We start from the raw sequence: 26,787 nt of genomic DNA on the forward strand, positions 1-26,787 counted from the left end.
TTGATAATTAGCTTTTGATACCTTAAATACATTCAATCTACAGAAAAGCAAGTCTTGAAATTTCAGCTTTGTAGAGGAAGAAAGGATTTTCCAAATTCTTTTAAGCTCTCATTAACATAGCATGAGCCAGATCTGGAGAGTTTAATAATTGAGTTTTGCAATAAGCCAGAAATAGAGGGAACTCAGGATGCAGTGCTACATCAGAAGGGGGGAAGGCCGGGGGAATAGGGAAACCAGAACTGAGCATTAGCCTGGATGACACTAATTCCCAAAGAGATTACTTAAGATAGAAAAGCCTAAATAAAGCTAATTGGCAAGTTTTGCTCCTCCTCCCCCTTTAACCGCCACCCCCCATACTTATTCATGTGGTGCAGGGTCATGAAAAAGATTCTATTAGTTATAGACTGCTAGAAAGCTACAAATTCTTTGCATATGTGAGTTGTAGGATGTGTAAACTCCCCATGACTCCCCTCCAGAAGCTATTGAGAGAGGAGTTCAATCCTCTGTTTGGCTCCCCAAGAACTCATAGCTATACCCTTAACTTATTGAGCCTCAACAAATCCCTGAGTGGCGGGATAGAATAAATGTCCCTGTCCCCAAATTCTAGAGGAATCAATCCAGCCTCACATTCTTTTTATCATTCTATCCCTAAAAGGTTTTAGGACTTTGGACACTGGGGCTCAGTCCCACTCAAGCCCAACACTAATTTTTATATGAAAGTGCATGGATTTTCAGGAGCCCTAGGATGGGACCCATTCCAAATAGCCTTGCTGCTAGCTCACTCCAAAATTATACTCAGGTTGTACTTATTCGTTTCTGCTGTTACTAAGGCATAGCCTTCTTTCTATGCTCCTTTCAGCTGCTTGGCATTGCTGTCTTGTCCCCTACTTATGAGTTTCTTACCCATTTTGTTGCCTAATACTCATTGGGGAAGTCACAGGTGACCAAAGCAACTGACTGTCCAGTAACTAGGATCCAAGTCAGGAATCTGGTGATCAGAGATCAGGAATCGGGCAGTTTGCATTGAGAACTCTGGGCGAGGATGTGAGCATCTCTAGCCTGGAGACCACACTGCCCCCGTGGTTGTGTAGGGGACTGGGTCCTGGCCATTCCTGCTTTGGCTTGTATCACCCTTGGCAAGTTCTAACACACCATTTCAGACAATTAAGGAATGAACAGCTAAATTCACTCCAATCACCAGATTTTCGAAGAAGTAATCAAGAAGTTACCAAATAATTTTCTTGACTCCTCCCTCCAAAGCAGTTAGTGGTTGTTTTCACACCATGGAGCACATGGTTCAAGTCCAGGTAAATCCTAACCTTGCTGCTCCAATACTCTTTCCATCAAGCTGATTATATTTCCTGCTTAGACCTTGCTTATTTAAAACCATCCATTTTGGTACATATTCCTTTGCATTGTTTTTAAGAAAATGTGACTTTGTTAATATTTTTAGTGTGTTTTAAAGACCAGCAATTTAATGGACAAACAGAACCTTAACAATTAGTGGGATACGGTTACCTTGTTTGGCACGGTTGCTCATTGCATTTGCGAATCTGTGGCTCTGGCTTGGTTAAGTATTTGCATTTCTTGCTGTCCACAATGCTGATATTTTTGTTCATGATTTTTGTGCAAGACACTGTTGTCTTCCTTTCTCCTGAAAAGAGCAAATAAACATATAAAGAAATGTTATTATAGGCCTTTATAAAATGGATTTAGGAGGTGTGCATAGGGTTGTTGTAATTTTCATAGATATTTTAAGCAAATTTTAGGTTAGATCAATAAAGATGATATTTATAATTTACACAACAAAATGAATATCACTAGGCTTAAGGAAAATGAACGGTAATTTTTTCCTCCTTAGAAATTAAACGGCAAACTTTAAATTACAAAGGGATTGTGGCAGCATAAATCCACAAGATATTAATTACCAATCCATGCCATATTTTAGCATTAGGTGGTGAAAAGCTGTATTTGCATAAAACCTATACGCCTTCCTGAAAGGCACATAAACAAGCATATAAACATGCAAGCACATTTTATCATTTGGCTGTAAATCATCAGTGCTCTGTGGTAAGTTATAGGAAGCAAGCTTATTTTGAGTATAACTCAGAACTTTTTTCTTATTGCCTAAAGACCCGAAGAATTCTAGAAATCCTCATTCCTTAATAATTGTCATGTTCTCTAAGAAAAGCCATGAGACTCTTACCATTTTTCAAAAGATTTCAGAAAAATGGCTTTTCTACTTTCTCTGGTATGATGAAGTCTGATTACAGGAGGTAAAAATGACCATTTGTATGCTGTATTCATTTGAATAGAGCCCTCTAAGTACACTAACTTGACAATACTTTTATTATATCATCTTACAGTTAAAAAGTCAACTAAATATGTACTAATTATGTTTTGCGACAAAAGTCTAAATATCCATATAAGATTTAATAACCTAATTTAACTCATTGTTTGACATTATAAAATAATTAAATCAACCAACAATTTTAAAGCCAGATGGGTCATGAAGGATTAAGAAAAAAAATCACAAGTCTTCTGGGTATCTGTTGAAAGACCTATTAGTTAGGGTCCTATGACTGTCATGCAATGATAATTAAGGAGCTCAGAGTGTTCATGCTAGTCATGCCAAATAGGACAGCTTGGGCTGGTGGCAGAGAGGTCACTTTGTCATTTAATTAACAGAGAGAGGATGCTGGCATCAAGAAAGGAGAAAAGAAGGGATGCATAGAGAAAAAGAGAGCTACTTTGAGTAATTTTTAAGTATCTTCTACTTTGACTTGAATGTGGGATAGGGAGAGACAACAGTGTGGCCAAGTAGAAGGCAAAAGAACAGGTATAGGTTCAGAATCTTCCTTGATTTCCCTCTGAACAACACTGAGCCTAGTCCCACAACAATTTGTAGTACACAAAAATCATGACTACTTCTGTATACATATGTGGATTAACTAACAATTATACCTGTGGTTATTGCATATCATGTTATTGAAACCATTTAGATCTTCAGTTCTATTTTCTAGCACAGGCAGCACAATGTTGGCCAAATTATTCCCTTTCTGGAGAATCCCAAGGTTCCAGTGAAATGCAATTTATTCTATGGGAGCTCAATACAAACAACAGAGTGCCAGGCAGGCAAAAGGCCTTCCTCTTGAGTGGGAGAAGGCATGCCTCCAACTAGGACCCCATGGCACTCTATAAAGTGTGCACCAGTGGGCCAACAATGGGGAGGGCCTTGAGATGGACATCCAACCACAGATTAGTAAAAGATGGCCCTCAAGGCATACAGATTAGGAAAAAGTAATGCCCTCTAGGCAGCTGAATTAGAAAACAATGTTCCTTTCACCACACAGAAGTTGCCCTACGACAGGGTACATGGTTTGGCAAATGTCGCACAGGCTGAATTGCAGTCCCCAGGACAAGAACTTTATGCAGTGTACCAGCTGCCTAACTGAATGCAACAGCTATGCCTCAGAGGTCCTCTAGCCTGACGTGTACAGCTCATGCAGTCAGGCAAACTGATGTTAACTTGTAGAGAAAAGGCAACCTTTCATGCCCCGGGTAAATGCTTATGGGCTGTCCAGGCCATTCTTTGGTAGGTCAAGAAGGGTGGGGTGTGGCCTTAGGCTTAGTCATCGTAGTGTTCAATACTTACCAACTTCAATTTTCAAATAAACTACTAGAGAAGCAGAAATGACTTAAGATGTTCATTTTTTTTTTACAGAGAAAACTGGCCTGACAAGATAGGAGTTATCCAAATGTAAGAATTTGGAACAGAGTTTTGGTCAACTTCCTCCTAGTTCCCTATGACTCAAGGTGCTCATTTATAACCTGAGGCATATATTAAATAGATATTATGCAAATTTTTAATAAAGCTAGCATGTTATTTCTACATTACGACGATGCCTACGTAAAAGTAGGATTCAACTAAATGTTACTTTTATGAAATATAAATGTTAGTTTTAAAATCTAACTTAAAGCCTTCACAGTCATAAGACACTCTTTTACAGAATAGATGTAGTTGCCTAAACTAATTTAAATAATGGCTTTTTGCCAAGTACAACACAAAAAGATGACAAACAGACATTATCCAGAAAGCTTTTGCTGAACATATATGTAGTCATGGAACAAACAACTCAAGGCTAATTATACTGCATTTTTTCCTTTCTTCAGAAAATATCTAACTTTAGTTATATTAGCTCAGAGCTAACATATTGCGCTATTGAAAAAAATCTTTCAAGGATAAGTTTTGATATATGAAAAGGGATATGGATATTGGCATCATTTCAAGGAGCACCTTATTGGTGCTCTAAGAAAGCACGGAGGTGTGTGAGTATGAATTGGGACACTTCCATCTACATTGTAGCAAGGAAGCTCACATCATAAATTTTTTGGCAGATAGGATAAACTTAGTGCCACCTTTTTTTATTTCATTGAACAAAAACAATAGAATCGGGGGAAAAAAATCTATTGCTCAGCTACAGACACATTATGCTTATGAAAATACAACTAAGATCTTAAAGCCATATGGAAATGTTATTGTTTAATTTTTTTCTTTTATATATTTTTATGTCCTAGCCAACACAGGAAATTTCCATTCTAGCATCTAATAGCAGTATTTACAATGCATCCAATACCGTGGAACCTAGGGACGAACAGAAAGTGATGAAGTGACTGGCCTTCTGCCTGAACCATGAGTAGCTGCAAGCTGTTGACAGTGTATTACTTGTTTTATGGCAATTAACTTCACCTCTGGGTCATTTCCATTAAATCAGTATTGGGGAAATCTGTTTCAATGTTTTAAACACAATTATGAATAAAATAAAATAAGCATTATGCATTAATCTCATTACTAAATTTGGGCAAAATCTGAAAATGAAAGGTAATTTTTATTTACTGACTCTTCCTTTGTTCTCTGAAGACATTTAACAAAGACTAGATATTATATTGTGTGCCTTCTTTTCCAGTCTCAGAGATAAGCCAATATTTTTTTCTATGCTCTGTATTTAACCCATGAAATGGATATGTTTAATAAAGCTATATTCTATTTAGGTATACATTTCTAGAACTTGCATCATAAATGTGGAAACACATTCTTGGGAGTGGGTTCAATGTTTTGAAATTTTCTATATATTACTGGACATTCCAAACTTTTTAATAGAATTGTGGAAGTCTATAATACAGAGACTATATATATTCATTTGTCTTTATAATATTCTTTTAAATAATTTATTTATTCATTTTCAATTTAACTAATAATGGTCAGCAAGAAAGTGAACCAAAAATAAATATACTTTATTGAGGATGAAGGACTTTTCTCCAAGCACTTCTTAGAGATACGTAAAATGCTGGTTATTTTCTAAGCATACATTTTTCAACTTGAGCAACTTCCAAAAATCATGTCATGCCATTTACTTCTTAGCTATTCTTTTTACATTTCTTTAAAATATTTTTCCCTCAGGGTTTGGGCTTAATATTAAAATGACTATTTAGTTTTTTATTTTAATGAAAGAATTTTTATTTCGTATTGTTCATAACATCCAATATATAATCCAAACTGATCTTGTCATTTCCATGCACACAAATATTTTAATGGGATCCCATAACTTTCAAGTTAAATTTAACTTGAATGCTAGCATAACACTCAAGGATCTTCATGAACTAACTTCTTTCTACTTTCCTGGGCAAATCAGTTCCCACTCCTTGATCCCATATTTTGCACCCTAGTAATAAACATTCTTACTAACACCAGTGCCTTTGCACCTATGCATATCCCTGGAAGGCTTTCTACATCTCCCCATATAACTCTGTATAGTGATTTTACTATTATCTGACCCCTAGTAGATGGACAGTGAACTCTCTAAAAGTAGAAAGCACTCATCTTTGGACCACCCAGTAATAGTGAGTGCACACTCAGTACTTGTAAAGGAATCAATAAGTGAAATATAAGCATGTAATTCAAGCCCAAAGTGCCTTCTCTACTAAGAGGTTCATCTCAACACTGTGTTTCCTAAAATGGTGATAAATCACCTGCAAATGACTAATTGGAATAGTTATCTATGGCAAATCCACTTTATGGATTATCATTTAGATATTAAAATTCAAGTTTATAAAGAGTTTACATTAATATAAAAATGTTCCTATTAATTTAAGTAAAGAGAGTAGAATACACAATTGTACTAAATATTATTGAAATAAAATAATGCAGACAAAAAATATATTTTAGCATTTTCTTTGGCTAATAACATTTATTTCGGTACATGCAAAGTGCCTTTAAAATGGAAAAACGGAAACAAACCAAACCCTGAAAAAGATACAGGCATTTGTATATAGAGATGTTTCCTCAACTTGGACCAAAAGTCTCGGATGCCTCCTGAGAATCTGGTCGTGGACAAGGACAGTCCTGTCCAGACGCTAACAGCATGAGAGTCGTAAGCTAGCAGGATTTGGACTGATGCAAAGAATGTGGAATGTTGGCTTATTTTTTTCCCCTTCAATTTGTATCTATTTAGATTTCCTAAACCAAGTTTAAATTGTCATTTATTTCAAAAGAGGTTATTGAATTTTGAGCTCCTGATTCTAGGTTTTATACCATTAATTCATTCACTAGATCAAAATAAATCCTAGAGCAATGCAGTTATTCTATGCAGTATGTGGAATGCTGATTTCACGTACAACCCTCAGATATTCTGGAATGATACATCTCTAATGCCTCTGAAGACCTAGATCACTTAAAACAGGTCTCGTATGTCAAAAAGAACATTATCCACTAACCCACACTTCTCAGGTGCCAAAATAAATTTAAAACATTCCTTCAAAGAATTTTTATATATTTTAGAACACCAATGCAAAGGAAACGTTTATTTCACAAATATATTTTAAGCTGTTTGAAAATAAAAGGACTAATTTCAATGGCTAATGCAAATACAAAGTGATATATCAACTCAAATCTTTCTAGAACTATCATTAGAATTTGAAAAGACAGTGATGAGAAGTGTACGTATGTTAAACTGTTGGAAAAATTTACTTGAGATCACCAGCATCCGTTAGCCATTTTAAAATAATATTCCTCCTTAAAGAAGGAATTTTTTTTATCTCAGGCTTTTCATATCTTGTAATTACCAGTATTAATAAGTTAATAGAAATGCATAATGAATTAACTTTAACTTCTGTTATCATTTTAAAACTTTGTTTGAGATACTGCTGTAAAAGATCATTGTAATAAAAATTTAGCTACATGACAGTAGGTATCTTGTTAAAAAATTTTTTCCCACATATTGCTGGCAATCTAACGTCTTACAATAGAATTCAAAAAATAACTTATGTGAAACATTGAAATTTTATACTGTTCTGCGATACTTTATTTGCTCTTGCTTAACATATTCCTGTGAAGTAGAATAGTGCTATTATTCCTCTTTGCTCTTGAAGATAAATTTTGCATGAATCTGTTTCCAATGTTCTGTGCTTTGAACTTATTCTCGTTTAATTCATGAATACGCTGAAAGATTACAAAGCTCTTTCTGGCTATAAAATTGAAAATACGAACTCAGAAATGATGCGATTCTTGAAATCCTGTCCATCCACTTTATTTATGAACTGCAAAAGAAAATAATATCCAAAAGCCCAGAAATATTTTGGCATTGAAATGAATATGCGCCCTATTAACATAGTCAGAGATAATTGAAAACTGTTGACTAAACACAATGGAACAGATTTGAGAGAGAAGACCTATTCAAGTGCAAATCATATAGAGGCTGTGTATAATTAGAAAGACTATTTTACAAAATAAACCATTTGAAATAAAAATAAGGACATATCTAAATTCTTATTTAACAGATTAAAATAAAATAGCTCTTTGAATCCAAAGAAAACTTACGTAATCTCTAAGGGACATGCTCTATTTTGTGGAAAGAAGTGACCTTAAGCCCCATGAGCTGTTCTTGAAGGAAGTATATGATGAGGAGGAAAGAAGACTTGAATTCAGGAATCCTGGCTCTACTGGCAGTGAGCATGTGACCTTGGGAAGTTACTTAAAATCTCTATGCACTACAATTTTCTCATGTTAATAATTAAGAAGTTATGCTTAAGAATATCTAAAAGCCCTTCTGACTCTGAAACTAAAAGAATTTATAATGAAACTCTAATTCTTTAAGGTTTGGCTATTGGCAAAACACATCCTAGGTTGTAATTAATGTGATTTTGGGAAAGATTTTTAACCCTAAAAATTTGCTTGTTCAAACTGAAGACTGACAAGTTCTGTATGCTTACTTCTGATGCAGCTTTTATTAGACCACAATCAGAGAAGAAAGGAAAAAATTTGAGGATAATAAAATCCACCGGGCAAACATTTTCCTGCCTAGAGTTTCAAATGTAAACCGATTTTCATGACTGCCTTTTAGTGCTGTAACAGGAATCATCAACATTTTCATCACTCCACTTCCCCAGAGCCCATCATCAGATGGCAGCTGGTCATTCTAACCTGAGTTATATAAAGACAAAATTTAACCAGGCAGATTTCCATTTCAAATGTATTTGTTTTTGTTTGTATTTTTGTGTTTTTATTTGGATAGAGGATATGAAGCAGAACCTCGTAAGTGAAATGGGCCCTGGCATCAGTGAAGAAAGGGTGGAGCAGAGGAACAGGAATTCAGGTGTATATGGGAGCATCAGCCAGAGACAGGAGGGTAGAGAATCCCAAGTCACATGGCAATAATGGGGCCCCAGGAGAAATATGGCCAATGAAAATTTCATTGTGGCAAAGATGACTGATAAAATTTTTTAAATTGCGAGAGTGATCTGAAATCCTTTTGTTGTAATTATTCTATGTCCTCGGGAGCAAAGTCTGATCTGTATAATCTCCCCCTACCTCTGTCCCCCAACACTGCCTTTGCTCTGGCGAACCTGAGGGCCAGATGCTCCAGAAATCAGGCGAAAACCCCAGAGCTCTGAGCACCCTGACAAAAACTGCTTCTCCCCAGCCTCCGCACCTCTGGATGTTGCTGGCACCTTTTTGCTCTCTCCTGAGGACACTCTTTCTTGCTTTCCCTGCAGCCTCTGGTGGATTGGCCATTTTCCTGCTTGCGCCCCGGCACCTTTGGATTTAGAGGCAGCGTGGGTGTCCATGCTCTTCAAGTCACTACCAGACCATTCTCCTTTCCTTCTTCCTAAACCTCCAGCTTTGGATTAGACTATGCAGTGCACCACCCTTCTTGCTGTAGTCAAACGCCAACCCATGGGCCACTCCCTCTCTTTAAGATTTTAGCTCCCGGATGATTGTTATATTTTCTCACACTACTTCTGGCACAATTTTTGTCATTGAATTTGAATGATTTGATTTGAATGATTTGATTTGAATGATTTCAATGATTCTTCTAACACCGAGGCCTCTCACTTCCCAGCCCTCTTCTCTTCCCAGAGATCCTGCCTTTGACTTTACTTAAGCCATGAACTCCCCTGGTCTTGTTATTACTAATAACTGTTGACCCCTCCATAATCTCAGCTCTATTTTCTGTCACCATCTCCTGTATTTCCAGCCCTCTCCCTTTAACATTCTGAGTCTAAAAGTTCTTTAACCCCACTAGCCCCTATAACCCATCAATCCTACCACCTTTTCACTGTCTTTCAAGCCACTCATATCTTTATGTTTCTCCTTATACAACTAAACTCTATGATGAACCATTTTCAGCTCCTTACAAACAACCTTAGGTCAACCATGTTCTCCTTTTATTTTATTATACTTCCCTGGCAATTCCCAAACTCACTCAACAAGTGCATCTGCATGCTGTACATAGATGAAGGGTAACATACCATTATGTTGGTTGGTGTCAAACTAAATTCATGACCCTTAACTTCAAGTGTACCATCAGTGCTACTATATAATCAGAATACGTGTACCCATTTAATTCACTCTCTCATTCTCTTACGTGACCTCTTTTCCAAATTCTAATATCTGCTTTTTTCACCTTTGCTCTTAGCAAGGTGGCCTTTATTACTAAAATAGATGCAACTAGAAGAGTACCACCATAAGTTCCTGACACCTGCTCCGCAAATACTGTTCACAAATACTGTCTTCTCCTGTTACTGATGATGGGCTGTCCACATTTCTGTCTAAAGCCAACAACTCCGATCCATCCCATCTTGCCTACTCAAGGATGTCACTGCACCAATTTTTGGTCTCTCCTCTGCATCACTAGTTTTCCATTCTATTCTAGAAAATGTACATGGGCAATTAATCACGTGTAATTTTTCCTATTGAAAACAATAACAACAAACTCTCTAACTCATATTCCCCTCCAGCTACTGCCACATTTCTCTGCTTTCTTCTTTCAGCAATATTTTCTAAGTTACCTTGAATCCTTTTTCCAATTCATGACATTCCACTTTTTCTTGAATTCACTCCACTTAGTCTTTTGAGCCAAATATTTCATTAAAAGTAATTTTGACAGGGTCATCATTGACCTCTATGTTTCAAATATAATAAATACATTTTAAAATATAATAAATATAATATAATATATTTAAATATAATAGTCAATTCTCAGTCCACATTATTTTTGACTTATTAGCAGCTTTTGATACAGCTGATCATTCTCTCCTTCTTGCCTTTCAGTTTCCAATCCTTTATGGAGTTTGGAATTTCAGATAAGGGGTTGTGGATCTGTCTTAATTGTCAATGGTTAATCAGAAAACAACTGTTGTTTTGGAAAGACAAATATTGCAAAATCCTTCACCTCCTCCACATGTTGCATCGCAATCTTCCCAGCCTGTGTGTGTCCACATGAAAAGGGGTTCGGGTGCTTTAGAACTCTGATTCTCTGGAAGAGGGTCTGATGGGATAGTGTATTCATAGTGAAGACCATAATTCTGGTCTTGAAACAGCAGCACCTATAATATAAAATATAAAAGTGATCAAGGCAGATAGGTCAAAGTAGAGCACATTCCACGTGAAGCATAAAACTAAGGATACCGATACCTTAAAAGGCTTACTGCATGGTGTGTGTGCTCCTTTAATACATAGTAGAATTGTGACATTATTGCTTAGATGTTGAAACTGTCATACTTCTGAAAAGATTGGAGTTACACATTTATCTCTGAGCTAAAGATATCAAGAAAAAAAGCCCACTTGAATGAGGTCAGAGATACCAGATCATTTTCTTTCAAGCTGAAGGACTACACAGTTTCCCAAAGCATGGTACATGTATGAGATGACGTTAGTATGGGGGAACAGGGATATGTGTCCTATCTAACATCAGCATATAACCCACAATCTAATATCAAATGTAGCCTTTCCACTCATATAAAACTGAAAGATGGATAGTGAGTCCCTGCATCAACAGAGGAAGAGGATAGAAGACTTTGGGGATCGTTTCACTCCATAAGGGTAGAGAACTTCTAAGCCAACTGGAGGACAAGAATTTTATTCCATGTATGCTTACAATTAACTTTTAATTTTGGTAAGGTTACTAATTTTCCATTTGTAGTAATGATCACTTCCTCTGAAAAGAAATTTATGTTAAAATGAACTTTTTAATAAATATTAACTTCATAATGGTACAGTTATGTACACATATGCAAGCAGTGCAATAAACCATAAAGGATGTATGAGAATGACTGAACTTTGGGCTATGATGGACTAAACCATAAGCAGGAATCATGTCTGTTTTGTTCTCCCCTGATTCCCAGTGCCAAGCTTAGAACTGTACCATCATGAGCAATCATACATGTTTCAAATGAAAGAAAAATAACTGCAAAATACTCATTTTAAATGAAAGAATGAATGAGAATATACGTTTCTTTATAAATGCATTTGCACAAAATATGTCAAGCAACTCCATGGAAAATATCTATTCTACGGATCTGAGGGTTTATGGAAGCAATCTATACAATACAATGTGATGCATAAAAAAATATATATCTAAATTTTAAATTATGTTAAATTACTAGAGAACTTTGTTCAATATTTAACCTGTATCAAGGTAGTTGTAATGATAGGTAATTTAGAGTTAACACGTCATGGAAAAAAAATTTAAATGAGCCCAATTTTAATTTTCTTTACTTCTTTTTCTCAAGATTCAACTCAATATATCAACAGAAATACTAAGATATATTTTAAGATGTGGATTGGGGAACTAGCATGATGGCATTATAAATCAATTATATCAATAATAAAAATAATAGTTTTTAAACTCACATATACAAAATATAGTGGGTACTAATTCTAAGTATATCATAGTGCTTATTTTGGCTTTAAATATCTCATTTGATGTTGCCAGTTCTAAGTGACTTTCAGCTAAATGGGTTAAAAAACAGAGAGTGAGAGATTAACTTACCTTGTTTATGCACTTAACCAGACTATTACATAGTTTTTAAATTGATGAAATGAACATATAAATAACAGCTATTTGCCAACTTATTTAAGTGAAAATGTGTCTATTTTTCCTAAAAACTACCTTTTCATTGATAGAACTTTAGATTGTCCTTGAATATCCAATGCCATTTAAAACAAAGACATTGGCTACAAAATCATTAGCTCTTTCTTAAACCATTTGAATTTGGCAGTATTCTTTGCAAGAAGGAAAGTGTGACCGTGTTACAGCTGAGGGCACATATTGAAGCATGGCAGCAGAAGGTATTGCCTTTCAAAATTCAGTACCGGCTTTCAATCTGTAATAGTCATTAAAGAAAAATATCTTAAAAGTGCAGTTTCCCTTGGATTACTGAATAAATCCAGGTCACATAGATGCCTTCTTTTAGACATAGTTCACTGACTTTAATTATGTTTCATGCTTCCAGGAAAAACTTTGGTAATTACCAGTCAGATTGAGAATTCTGCATCAAGGAAACTCCCTCTGCCCAACCCTGAGGTCTCATATATACTGTTCTAAGATTTTGAATTAGAGGCTCAGTAAAAGAGCCTCAGTCTTGTTCCATGAAAAAGTAGGTTACATTCACATAAGACAGGCCACCTGATGGCATTTTCTGCAACCCAGTCATTAAAAATATGTTTGTTGTTGATAATATTGTTATTGTAAGTGACCCAATCATGGAAAGAGCCAGATATTGGTCATACAATGTTTGTTTAGTCTTTTTTTTTTCTCTCTCCAGATGGCACAGGACACAGAGTGGAGTTTCCAACTGAAATTAAATAATAGGATCCAAAGAAACTGGGGAGATGAATAAAATAATTATTCAAAGCATCTGTATACTTATAAATCAAGGCTGTCTGGTGTAAAGAATTCAGATCTAAGCTTTATATCAGGACAGGCACCATAGAAGATTGATTAACACCTGGATTATTCACAGCTAAATAACTTATTGGGAGACACTGTGCACATTACTCAACCTTTTTCATACTTAAGTTTTTTTTTAATTTGTAAAATGGAATAATAATGATACATATCACACAGGGTTATGGTGAGGATTAAATGCTGTACTGAACATAAAGCACTTTTGGAAAGTGTCTGACTCTTAGTGCTCAATGAATGATGTATATTATTATTATTATTAAGATTCGGAATAGCAGGTCCCCACGCAACTCACCTTGCTCCCTTTATTCCTGTTGGTAAAGCCTATCAACTACAGTTCTATAAAACATTGTTATTAGAAATGTGGTCCATTGACCAACAGTAGTGGCACCACCTGGGAGCTGGTTAGAAATGCAGATCTCAGGTTCCTCCCCAGACCAAACAGATCAGAATGTGCATTTTGACAAGAACCCCAGGTGATTTGCAGGCACATTAAAGTAGGAAGAGCAAAGGGGCCGATACGTGATTTGAGCCTCTGGCTCCTAGACTAGCAACATAGATGTCTCCAACTGAAGACAAATTCAACTTTAATTGTGTAGAGATATTAAATAACGTGCACACCACACTCCAAATAAACAGTCAGTTGATCACGTTTCAGAGTTGTTTTTATGTGTGGACTTAAGGAGGTGCTGAAGTGTCTGAATTTTAGACTTTGCTGCTAGGATGGAAAACACACCAGCTGCGCAGTCAGTCCTCTGGCCCCCGAGCCATTAGCACTGACTGCAATGATCAAGGTCAAAAAGGGCATGTGAACCTGCCACCAGCTTGGGCGTAGAGCCCCATTGTTTTGCTTCTTCCACTCCAAAGTCTGTCCTGCCTATACCTAGTCTTTTACTACACGGTAAAGAGACTCATCATCCCAAACATTCAGACTTTCATAATTCTTTCTTTCTAGTAAGCAAACAGAACGGGGTAATCGGAAGCACTGTTAGATATATTTACTAAATCTTTTCCCCGGGGACAATACCATTTTATACAGATTCAGACGCTGCCCATTTCATAGATGTAAAAAATGCTATGATTTGCCATATTATAGCACTCTCTTTACAAACATCCACTCTTGTTAGTAAATGTGTGCTTTTAGGAAAAAGAGATTCCTTATGGCCTCGTAATTCACTTCTACTTTGACTTTGCGAATTCCCTAAAGCATCTTGTTCCTCTTGTGATAATTTCTGTTTTCAGACATCATGATTTAAAACACATTAAAAAAAAAAATAAACCCTAAAGCCCACCTCTTAAATGATTTTAAATGTCTACCTGACAATTCAAATTTGGAAAAAAGATTAGAGAAGGCATGGTGAGAATGTCCTTTGATTATGCAATGCTATGGATTCGTTCCCTCATACCAGGAGGTGTAAAGGTGATGTAGTGGGACCTTTGGCAGAGATCTTCTCCCAGAGGCCTCGTCTTACGTAATGGACAGTAGTTCCTGCTAAATTGAATGCTCCAGAGTGTTCAATCTTCCAGTCACTATTAATAGACTGTTTTCCAGTGTCTCGAAGAGCTATAAAGAGGTTCAAAAATATTATGAGAATTAACAGGTCAGCATCATTAATCAAAATCCACTTCACATGATTTCCTTAAAAGCATTTCATTCATTTCTAAACTAATAGGTCAACACTCGCTGATGTAAAACATGAGGCATCTCCTCTTTGGGAAAGTCCACAATCATAGCAAATGCCACAGGCTCTCCTTCTCTCCTGAAGCCATCCACATCTACACGCCCACATTTATCTTTGCCTCCACGAACCTCTTGGACGCTTGATGTCTGTAACCCTTATTTTCCTCCTTAATCATTTATTCTTATGTCCTTAGTCATTTATTCTTTAACCTATTATTGTTTTAAGGCTATATACGTCTGTGTTGTCTATGCAACAATCCTATGAGCAATGTGAGGGCTGAAACTACATCTTACACATATTCTGTATTTCTTAAAGTGTGTGATTAAAGAAATGCTATTAAATAGCACGTTAACCTACAGAACAAAATGACAGGGTTCAATTCATTACAAAACCATTCAAATATAATGTGTTGGTTTTAAAACAGAACTCAGGATCCCCCATTTTTTTGGTGTGTGTGTGAGGAAGATTGGCCCTGAGCTAATATCTGTACCAATCTTCCTCTATTTTGTATGTGGGTTGCCGCCACAGCATGGCTGCTGAGTGGCTTAGGTCCACCCCCGGGATCTGAATCTGGGAACCCAGGTTGCTGAAGTGGAGTGCACTGAACTTAACCACTAGGCCACAGGGTTGGCCCCCTCAGGACCCTTTTAACATATCTCATTTGTGATTTGTGTGCACAAAAATGAAAGATAAATGCTAATTCTTACCCACAAATAGCCACCATTTGTACGAGATTTTATAGAATAACTTTTTTTACTTGCATTTTTTTCTCTTTTTTTTTTGACTTGATCTCTATTACTATTTAATTAAGATTCATGACATGAAAGTGAGATGTCATGATTACCATTTAAATTAAGGATTCCTTTTTATTTTTTCTAAATGATTTTATTTCTTTTAATTTAAACTTTTAGACTCTCCCATATAATTGTATTCTCTTTCGAAAAGACATTTACATGAAGATTCATTGAAGAATTTTATGTCATAATTCTGTGAAAATATTTTGATGACTTAAGCTGATAAATCTTCCTAAATATTATTTAAACTAATTTCTATTTATTGAATATTTGAGAGTTTCCAAGTTTTTTATATTGTAAATAATGCTCAAATAAATATACTGTACCCTAATTACGTGTATATCTAAATATTTCCCTTGGATAGAGTCCCAGATTTGGAATTACAGATCCAAAGATAATGAACATTTAAAGATTTTGAAAAACAATTTCAAATCGATTTTCATAAAGGTTACATCAATTTATGCTCCTGTCAGTGACTGAGGGTACTGATTTCTGAAGACCTCCTTGGAAGCACCTTTCTCTTGTTATAATATTTAATCATGACTGAATAATTACGTATCAAGTATCAGCTATAAATCAGGAAATACTCAAAGTCCTGGGACCTCCTAACACAAACAATATAAATATGTTCTCTGGCTTTGTTACATTTATAATCTAACTGGCAAGCAAGACATTAAGTTATATAAGTAACTAACTAATTATAATTATGCTGAAACTTTTGTGGGAGGAGTAGGAAAGGCTGGCCTGAAGGATGTCCTTTACTGAGGATGTTAGCCAGGGGAAAACAGAAGCAGAAAAAGAGCATTCAGGAATGAGGAAACTATAAATGGAAGGTCTTAAAGCTCAATGCAGCTTGGTGAGAACCAGGAGGCAAGTGTCCAGGATGCCAAAAGCACTGAAGTAGATCACGAAGAGACAAGGCTGGAGAGGTAAGGAATAGCTAGACATTATAGGCCTTGTTAATATTTTGAGGTCTTTTTCTAAGAAAAAATATAAAGCTATAAGAGCTTTTGAACAGTATTGTGTAGAAAACGGACTGATGTAGGGCAAATTTAGATAGAGAAGTCAGGACAAAACGTTAACACTGTAGCCCAACTGAAAGTAATGGTGGCTTGGATTAAGGTAGAGGAGAGAAATATCAAAAGGAATTTAGGAGAGAAATTGATAAAATATGATGATGACTTGGTTGTTGTGGGTGAAAGAAGGTGTCAGGTATGATGCCAGGTTTCTAGGATGAGAAAATAAGTGGGTTATGATGGCAAATAATGAGATGGGAAAGACTAGCAAAAGAAATGGTTAAAGAGACATATCAGGAGTTAATTCTGAATAATCTAGGTTTTTAAAAAGAATCTCTTCTTTTATTGCTATTGAGGTCAAAGATATTTTTCATTTGCTTATTAATCATTTGCATTTTTAATTTAAATCAATTAATAAATTATTAATTATCTGTTAAGATTTTTCTGGTCCACTGAGGGATATTCTAGTGCTTATATTCCCATTATTACAAGCAATGTATTAATAAAATCATTAAAATTTTACCTCATCACTTAATTGCTACCAAAAACACCTTTATCATGTACTGCATATAAAGTATGTTTTAGATAAAATATTAATAATATATGTTTCCAGATTTATGACAAATATGAGTATTAATTTTTACCTTGAATTTTACTTGAATTTACTTCTATTACTTGAAGGGGAAATATGTTGACAGTAAACTCTCAACACTTTGCAAATAGCTATCACCATCCACAAAGGATATACTTCAGATAATGCTAAATTCATTAAAAAAATAATGATTTTGCTTAAAAGGTAAAGTATTTCCTTGGATTTCTCTAAAGTCTGTTAAATATTTTGAGAAATTTTTTTGGCTTGGATTTGTACTGTAGCCAGTATGATTCCATTTTTTAATTTTTTTAAAATTTTTTTGGTGTATTTCAACATATCTTTAGGGCACAATTATAAAGGAATATTTCCTAAAAATCTCTAATAAATATGCCTTAAAAAAAAAAACTTCTGGGAGTGGTTATAGTACAACATTTAGACTCAACTGGTATTTGTGGAATTCAGTATTCTCTAGAAAATGGTACATACATGTACCTGAAAACCCACACAATCTATAAGCTTACCTCACATGAAGAATGAGTACTCTGGGTGTGTGATGTTTCCTGGTTTTTGTTTTTATTTTTAATTCGTTAGTTTTAAAAATGTGTTTTTAGAAAATCTTTTTCTGGCCATACCTGCATAACTGGAACTGCACTCTCTTTCCCACTGTAATGGCTATAAAAAACTAGACAATGTACGAAACAACTGTTCTCAGATATCGAACAACTGACAACAGAGAACTGTGATCCCTAAGAGGAGAACAAACGTGATCTCTAAAATTGCCTGACTTTCTGCTAGAATATATTTACCAGACCCCACCACAGGGAGGGGGAACTCAAGCAGAACACAGATGACGAGGGCTTCAGTGAGATGAGGACAGAGAGGATGGAGATCAAATTGGCTAAGGCAGCTGGAATCTGTTTTATGGAGTACTGAAGATAGGGAGCTACACAGTGACAAACTCCAAAAATCTGCAAAGGTGTGCCTTTGAGCCTATGGCTAAATACTAAGCTGCAAAGAAGTGGGATGAGATTCCTCAAGGCTGGGAAAAGAGTAACTATCTAGGACCTGTAAACTGTACAACTCTTGGAGCTCATGTAGGGTTGCAAGATATGTAATCAGAGTAGAGAGATCTTACTGAACATACATAGACTTCAGTGGAGAACCTAGAAAGGCTGCCTATTAGAAATAAGGCTAGACTAGTTCTAGAATAAAGGCTACTCTAGACCCACCATAACAAAGCTTTACAAAAGTTTCAAGAAGTCAAGCTTATCTGCAAGTAAATTAGTTGTCCAGAAAAATGAAACTCAACACTCAATAATAAAGAACAATAAAATCCGGCCATTCAGCACTGGCACATTAATAGTGTCCAGCATCCAACCAAAAATTACTAGATATGTGAAGAACTCAGAAAACGTGACCCATAATCAGAGGAAAAATCAGTCAATAAAATGAGACCCAGAAATAATAAAGATAATGGAACTAGCAGACCAAGACTTTAAGACAGCTTTATAAGTATGTCCAGTATACACAAGAATTTAAAGAAAAATCTGTAATATTAAAGAGTAACAAAAACTATAAAAAATAAGCAAATCAAATATCTCAGAATTGACAAATATAATATCTGAAATAATAAGTCACTGTATGGGCTTAAGAGCAGATTAGGCATTGCATAAGACATCAGTGAACTTGAAGAAAAGCAAATAGACTAGAAACTAACTGGAATGCAGAGAGAAAAAAAATGCTGAGGAAAGTGAACAGAGCATCAGTGACTCAGGAAAATATCTGGTAGACAAACATAGGTGTAACTGGAAGTCCAGGAGAGGGGGGGAGGGCACACAAAAATTCTTTGAAGAGATAATGCTCAAAATTTCCCGAAATTTGATGAAAACCATAAACTTACAGATCTAAAAAGTATAATGGAACCCAAGCAGGATAACCACAAAGAAAGCCATATCAAAGAATGTCATAATCAAACTGCTGGAACCCAATGATAGGGAGAACAATCTTAAAAGTGATCAGAGAGGAAAAAGGCACATTATGTACAAGGGAAAAAAATTAAGAGTTCTCTGGATAAACCATCAGAACTAATGCAAGCCAGAAGACAGTGAAATACTACCTTTAAAGTGAAAGAACAAAACAAAACATAACAAAATAAAGCAAAACAAAACAAAACATATAATTCTATATCCAGTGAAAATATCCTTCAGCTATGAAGGCAAAATAAATATATTGTTAGACAAACAAAATGTGAGAAATTTTGCTGCCAGCAGACTTGCTGTACAAGAAATGTTCAAGGATATTCTTCAAGCTGAAAGAAGATGCTTCCAGATGGAAACAGGTATCTAAGTGAAGGCATGAAGCATGTTGATACTGGCAAATGTATAAAAATATATAAATAATATTTTTCATTAATAAATTATTTATAATATATTGACTATTTAAAGTAAAAATGATTACAATGTATTTTGGTGCTTAAAGTATATGTAGAAATAAATTGATTATTTGACAGGTAGAAAGAAAATGCGGAATAACACAAAGGAGGGAAAGCAGGTAAAGGGAAGTACACTGTTTTAAGGAACTTACATTACACATAAAGTGGTATAGTTTGAAGGGAGACTGTAATAAGTTAAACACACATATCGTAAATCCTAGAACAACCATTAAAAATATAAAACAAAGGCTATCTTTAGCTAATAAGCAAGTAAGGAGACTAATGGAATATTAAAAAAATACTCAATCTAACAGAAGCCAGAGAAACAGGAAAAAAGAAATACAAAGGAATGGAACACAAACAAAAAAATCCAATATGTCCATAACTATATTATATTTAAATGCATTAAGGATATTGGTTATAAGAGAGATTGTAGACCAGAGGGGAAAAAAAGACCCCATTCTATTCAATTTACAAGAACGTATTTTAAAAATAAAACATCAGTAGATTAAACCTAAAAGGATGCAAAAAATTAAGCATGCAACACTAATCATGAAAAAAGATGTGTTGGCTATATTAACATCAGATAGCATGGACTTCAGGGCAAAGAATATTCCCAGAGATAAAAAGAGAATTTTTTAAAATATCACTTAAATTTAAATTACTCTAAATGTAAAATTTTAAATGACATTTAAAATTTATTAAGGAAACCATAAAATCCTACGTGTATAATGGAGCATCAAAATGCATGAAGCAAAAACTGACATGATTGAAAGGAGATATAGAAAAATCCACAATTTTAGTTGATTTCAATACTTCTCTTTCCTTAATTAATAAAACAAGAAGAAAATCAATAAGACTATAGAAGACTTGAACCACATGGAGCTAACTGATATTTAGAGAAGAGCCAGCAATTGCAGAATATAAATTTTCTTCAAGTATAAATGATTGGATTGGTGGTTACCCGAGGGGAAGGGGGGAGCGGGGAGGGCGAAAGGGATAATTCGGCACATGTGTGTGGTGATGGGTTGTAATTAGTATTTGGGTGGTGAACATGATGTAATCTGTGCAGAAATAGAAGTATAATGATTTACACCTGAAATTTATACAATGTTATAAACTAATGTTACTGCAATAAATAAAAAATTAAAAAAAAAAAAAGTATAAATGGAACATTAACCAACCCAGGCTGCCATGAAACAAGTCTCAATTGAAATCACACTCAGTATAATTTCTTACACACATTTAAACTAGAAATCAATAACAAAATAGCCATTAAAAAATCTACAAATATTTGAAAATTAAACAATACATTTATAAATAAGCCATAGGTCAATGTAGAAATCACAATGGTAATTTGAAAATATTTTGAACTAAATATACAACATATAAAAATTGTAGAATGCAGCTAAATCACTGCATAAATGGATAAATTGTCATATTAGGAAAGAATAAAGGACTAAAATCAATTATCTAAGTTTTGACCTTAAAAGGGTATAAAAAGAGCAATTTAAAACTAAAGTAAGTAGGATGAAAATAATAAAGAGCAGAAGTCAATTAAATAGAAAGCAGATTAACAACAGAGGCAGTCAGTGATTTCAAAAGTTGGTTATTTTAAAAGAGCAAAAACTGATAAAATTCTAGTTTGATTAAGAAAAAAGACAAATTAGCAATATCAGAAATGAGAGAAGGAATATTGCTATAATGCTTACAGATATTGTAGTGTAATAAGGAAATATTATAAACAACTTTAAGACAATGTTTGATAAGGTAAGTGAAATAGATTCTTTGAAGACACTGATTACTAAATCTGACACAAGAAGAAAAAGAACTTCTGGATAGTCATATACATATATATGTATATGTATACATACACACACACACATATTAAAGAAATTAAGTTTGGATTTAAAAACCTTCTCACAAAGAAAATACCAGTGTTCAAACATTTAAGGAAAAGTTTTACCAGTCTTTCACAAAATTTACTATAAAAAAGAACAGGAGGGGTACAGCGTTCTTCAAATGGCTAAAAAAATGTTATTTTTCTTAAGGTAGATAATAAATATAAATATCTGCATTTTATTGCTTCCTTCCTAACTAACCCATTGGTCAAGAATTTTTATTTGTATCTATTAAACATTCATGAAAGTTATACTTTTTTATACTCTAGATACAAGTTCTCTTCAAGATAAGCTTATCACAAATATTTTCTCTGACACTATGGCTTGCCTTTTCGTTTTCATAACGGTGCCTTTTAAAGAGCAATAGTTTTATTTTTGATGAAATCCAATATATTCATTTTTGGGTGGAGGGGTTGGCATTTTTGCCGTCCCTCGTAAAGAAATCCTTGCTTACTACAATGTCATGAGTATGTTTCTCTTATGTTTTTTGCTACAAGTTTTAGAGTTTAGCACTTTTGCTTAGATCTCCAATCCATTTTGAGTTAATTTTTGTGTATGATGTGAGGTAGAGACCAAAGTTCAATTTTTTTCCTCATAAATATCCATTTATTCTAGAATTATTTGTTTAAAGAGCACCCTTTCCCTCTGCAATACCTCAACACTGGTTGGAAGTCAGTTCACTCCACATTTGTGTCTTTGGTTTCACTGTGATGATGAATTTGTCAAATTTTCTTTGTCAATTTTTGCCTTAAAACTTTGAAGCTATATTCCTGGTTCATATAATTTAAAAATTATAATATCTTTCTGATAAATTGAATTTTTTTATAATTATTTTGTGACTTTTTTTATTTCAAACAATACATTTTTCTTTAAAGTGAGTTTTGACATACATTAGTATGGCTATATCAGTATTCTTTGGGTTTGTATTTTTCTGGTTTCATTTTCCATTCTTTGATTTTCATTTTTTGTGAATCTTATGTTTTATATATGTCTCTTATGATTACCATATACCTGATTTATTTTTAAAATCCAGCCTGATAATTTTTGTATTTAACTAGAGATTTTAGTTGTTAAATATTTATTAAGACTGCTGGTACATTTTGATTTATATCATCTTGTCTTGTGCTTTCTTTTTTCCTGCTTGCTATATATTTGTTCTTTTTTTCTATCTTGTTTTCGATTGATTGAGTTTTTAAATTTAATTTTAAAAATTACATTTGGTTCTTTAAATATGTGTTTGGTCAATTTTTGTTTATTCCTATTTTTAAATCCTTCTTTTAGATATTCAAATATAGTAACCATAATATTTTTACATTTTCTGCATATGACACATTATATATGTCTGATGTTGCTCTCCCTTATTTTTACTGTGATTTGCTCATAGTGTCTATTTCCTTATGTGTTTCCTTAACTTCTTTTTTTTACTATAAAATTACAGTTGAACTTCATAGAATTCCTTTGAGGCTTGGTGAAGGGACATTACTTCAAAAAGGATTTTCACTTGCATATGCCAAACACGTTGGTGACCTCATTAAAATAAATATCTTGTGGGTTTTGGACTTCAAAGTTAGGGTAAATTGGTGCTGCAAATTCATGTGAGCATTTGTTCTGGGTTACAAATTCTCAGGGAAGCTGATTTCCTACCTCCACCTAGTACCAAAGCTAACATCGACACATTTCCTTTCTTTCTCCTTGTATGGTGCAAATGAACTTTTATCTCTCCTTCACACCGAGCTTGTAGTCCTTTGGGGTCCTGCTTTATGCAGGGGTCTCCTATTACAGTCTCCACTTAGTAAAGGTCTTAGGCTTTGTTTTCTGTCCACAGGACTCCTTGGCTCTCAAAGTCTAAACTGGTCACCAGGATTAAGCATAAGTGGGGCTTCAGTCAGTCTAATACTCTGGATTCCTGTTCTCACTTTGTTTTTGGCATGCGAGGTTCCTTTAATATCTTTCAGTTCAGAGGTAAATTTAAAAGGTGTTCTTTTTTTTCTCCTTTTGTATTTTGCTTAACATTTTAAATTGTTTTTAGTGAGAAGTTTTTCTGTAGTGGGCTGCACGCAAAACTGCAGGCAAAGTAAGCTGACCCATATGACCTTGTTCAGATTTTAAAAAATTATAAGCTATAATGATTTTGTAAAGATGTAACATATGGTCTATCTGAACTACTCTCCATTTTAGACTTTTTGATAAATTATTAACAAAATAATAAAGCCATGATCTTCAGAAAAGCAGATAATTGCATATGGGATTACAACTCAAAGAGAGAGTAATGAAAAAGAACAATTGTATTGGGAGGGAATTTAATGTCTCCTACGAGATAATATATAGTTTGATGTAGACAAGTTAATTTGTTAAAGAATGATCAGTTTGCCAGGAAGTGATTTATTATCCTTTCTTTTTGCTAAAGCTAGTTCAGATGAAGATTTTCAATGACTTCTTTCCAATGCCCGAAGGAGCCTTTAGGAAATGTGATTTATGATCTGTATTCTCTGCCATTCTTTAGAGAATACATCTCACAGGCTTGAAATTTGGGATTTTAGGCTTGAAATCTAGGATTTTAATACTGTGTCATTTCTTTTTTTTCCCCAAATTTGCCCCTTATCTATGTGCCCTATCTCAGTAAATGTCATTCTTTGCCCAGTTGTTGCAGCCAGAAAGCTAGAAGTCATCCTTGAATCCTCATCTTCTATCAATACTCACATCCATTTTTCAACAAGTTTTATCAGTTCAACTTCTTCAATGTCTCTGGAAGCCATTGGGTTTTTCTCATTTCTATTCTCTTGATTGGATTATGCAACTGGTCTCTTTGTCTTCATTCCTGCACACTTCCACTAATTCATCAGGATAATTGCTTTTTCCTCTGTTAAGCAAGTAAGGAAATTTAGTGGGTTCTTGAATAAACATGGTAACATAGTAGTATTTTCAACATTGATTTAATCTCCAGAGTAGTATTCAGGATTTTTAGGAGCACTGATGCTCTTTCCTTATACAAGTAAACGACTCTGGTAACTTAGGCCTAATGCTAAGCACAAGGAAAATTGACAATAATAAGGCCAGGTGCTTAACACAGATATGTGATCCAATTTTAAACTGAATGGTCTTTTAATAACAAAAAGTGATTGGAGATTTATGTTTAGAGATCTGCATCAGGGAAAGAAGATGAGATCTGGCAGGCTTGGAGGTAGTGATTGGGGAAAAAAACAGATATTTCATGATTTGTATTCCCCTGAGTTAATTCTATAAGACAATTGATCACGTCAGTTAAGAAAAGGGGCAAAAGAGGGAATTTGGGGGAAGTTCAAGGAAAATTTATTCATATATGACATCTACTTTAAAACCACAAGTATTGCATGGAAGGCAATGATTAAAAAAGAAAAAGTAAAAAAGATACATTAGGAATCAGATACCATGGCCACATTGCTTGTGTTTAAATCCAGGATCATAGCTTTATAGATGTGTGACCTTGGGACAGAAACTTAAACCCTCTGTTCCTCTATTCTCTGATCTTAAAAATTTGGAAATTAGTGGTGCCTACTTCATAGAGTTGTTGTGAGGATTTATTTAACGAATATATTTAATGCACTGGCCCATACTAATCACTATATAAGTGCGAACTATCTTTTCTTAATTGAAATTCACTCAGGAAGTCTTTATTTCCTTTGTGCCGGACTCTGTTTTAGTTACGGTAGCTATAGCTCTGAGCAAAATGATCCCTGCCTTCAAGAATTCACAATAGAGATAGACAATATAAAAGCATTCACGTAAACAAAAAAGAAAATTCAGACAGTGACAAGTGCTATAAAGAAAATAAAGCAGGATGATGTAGTAGGGAGTGGCTTGGTTAGGGGTCACAGTGGATACGGAGAGAAAGTGATAGATATGAACTGCTGATGTATTGTATTAGAATGGTAGAGAGAGTTATCAAGGAGAACCGCTAGTTTTGGTATAAGCTACTGGATAGAAATTGGTGACTGTGGTAGGATGAATAATGGCCCCCCAAAAGATATTTACGTCCTAAAAGATAGATATCATATAAAGTATCTTTTCTGACCACCCTGCAATGAAGTTAGAAATCAATAACAGAAGGAAAATTGGAAAATTTGCAAATTGGTAGACATGAAACAAAATATTCCAACAACGAATGGATCAAAGAAGAAATCACAGGGAAAATTAGAAAATATCTTGAGACAAATGGAAATGAAAACACAACATACTGAAACTTAGAGGACCCAGTGAAAGCAGTGCGATGTGGGAAGTTTATAGGTATAAACACGTTAAAAAAGAAGACAGACCTCAAATTAACAATCTAACTTTAAAAGTAAAGGAACTAGAAAAAGAACAGACTAAACCCAAAACTACCAGAAGCATGGAAATAATAAAGATTAGAGCAGAGATAAATGAAATAGAGAACAGAAAAATAACAAAGCAAATCAACAAAACCAGAAGTTGCTTCCATGAAAAGAGCAATGAAATTGACAAACCTTTGGCTATATTGACTTAGAAAGAAAAAGAGACAACTAAAAAATCAGAAATGAAAGTGGGGACATTACAATCGATGCTACAGAAATAAAAAGGGTTTTAAGAAAGTACTATGAACAACGGCATGCTAAGAAAGTGGATAATCTAAATGAAATGAATAAATTCCTAGAAACACAAAATCTACCAAGACTGAATCACAAAGAAATAGAAATCCTGTACATACGTATAACTAGTAAAGACACTGAAGTAGTAATCAAAAATATCCCAACAAATAAAAGCCCTGGACCTTAGGGCTTCATTGGTAAATTCTAGCAAATATTTAAAGAAGAACTAACATCACCCTCAAATTTTGCAAAGAATTGAAGTGGGGGGACGACTTTCTAAATCATTTTATCAGGCCACTACTTTCCTGATACCAAAGCTAGACAAAGGCACTACAATAAAAGAACGCTACGGACGAATTTCCCTTATAAAATATTGATGCAAAAATCCTCCACAAAGTACTAGCAAACCAAATTCAGGAGCACAAAAGGCATCCAAATCAGAAAGGAAGAAGTAAAATTATTTCTATGCACAAATGATATGATCTTATATGTAGAAAACTAAATATTCTACAAAAAGCCCATAATAACTAATAAATGAATTCAG

At 34.5% G+C, this 26,787-nt stretch overlaps 1 protein-coding gene across 1 annotated transcript in view; it reads right to left on the reverse strand.

The window, feature by feature from the left end:
* ADAMTS19 (ADAM metallopeptidase with thrombospondin type 1 motif 19) overlaps window positions 1-26,787 on the reverse strand; it is a 226,973-nt gene that overhangs the window by 29,430 nt on the left and 170,756 nt on the right. The window contains exons 17-19 of the mRNA XM_004420243.3: window positions 14,651-14,808; window positions 10,731-10,884; window positions 1,519-1,654 (exon numbers count right to left, since the gene is read on the reverse strand). Coding sequence (XP_004420300.2) covers window positions 1,519-1,654; window positions 10,731-10,884; window positions 14,651-14,808 — 448 coding nt within the window. The remainder of the gene's footprint in view (window positions 1-1,518; window positions 1,655-10,730; window positions 10,885-14,650; window positions 14,809-26,787) is intronic.

The sequence above is a fragment of the Ceratotherium simum genome, chromosome 4 (assembly GCF_057802395.1).
Source record: "Ceratotherium simum simum isolate JZ-2026a chromosome 4, ASM5780239v1, whole genome shotgun sequence".
Taxonomy (NCBI): Eukaryota; Metazoa; Chordata; class Mammalia; order Perissodactyla; family Rhinocerotidae; genus Ceratotherium; species Ceratotherium simum.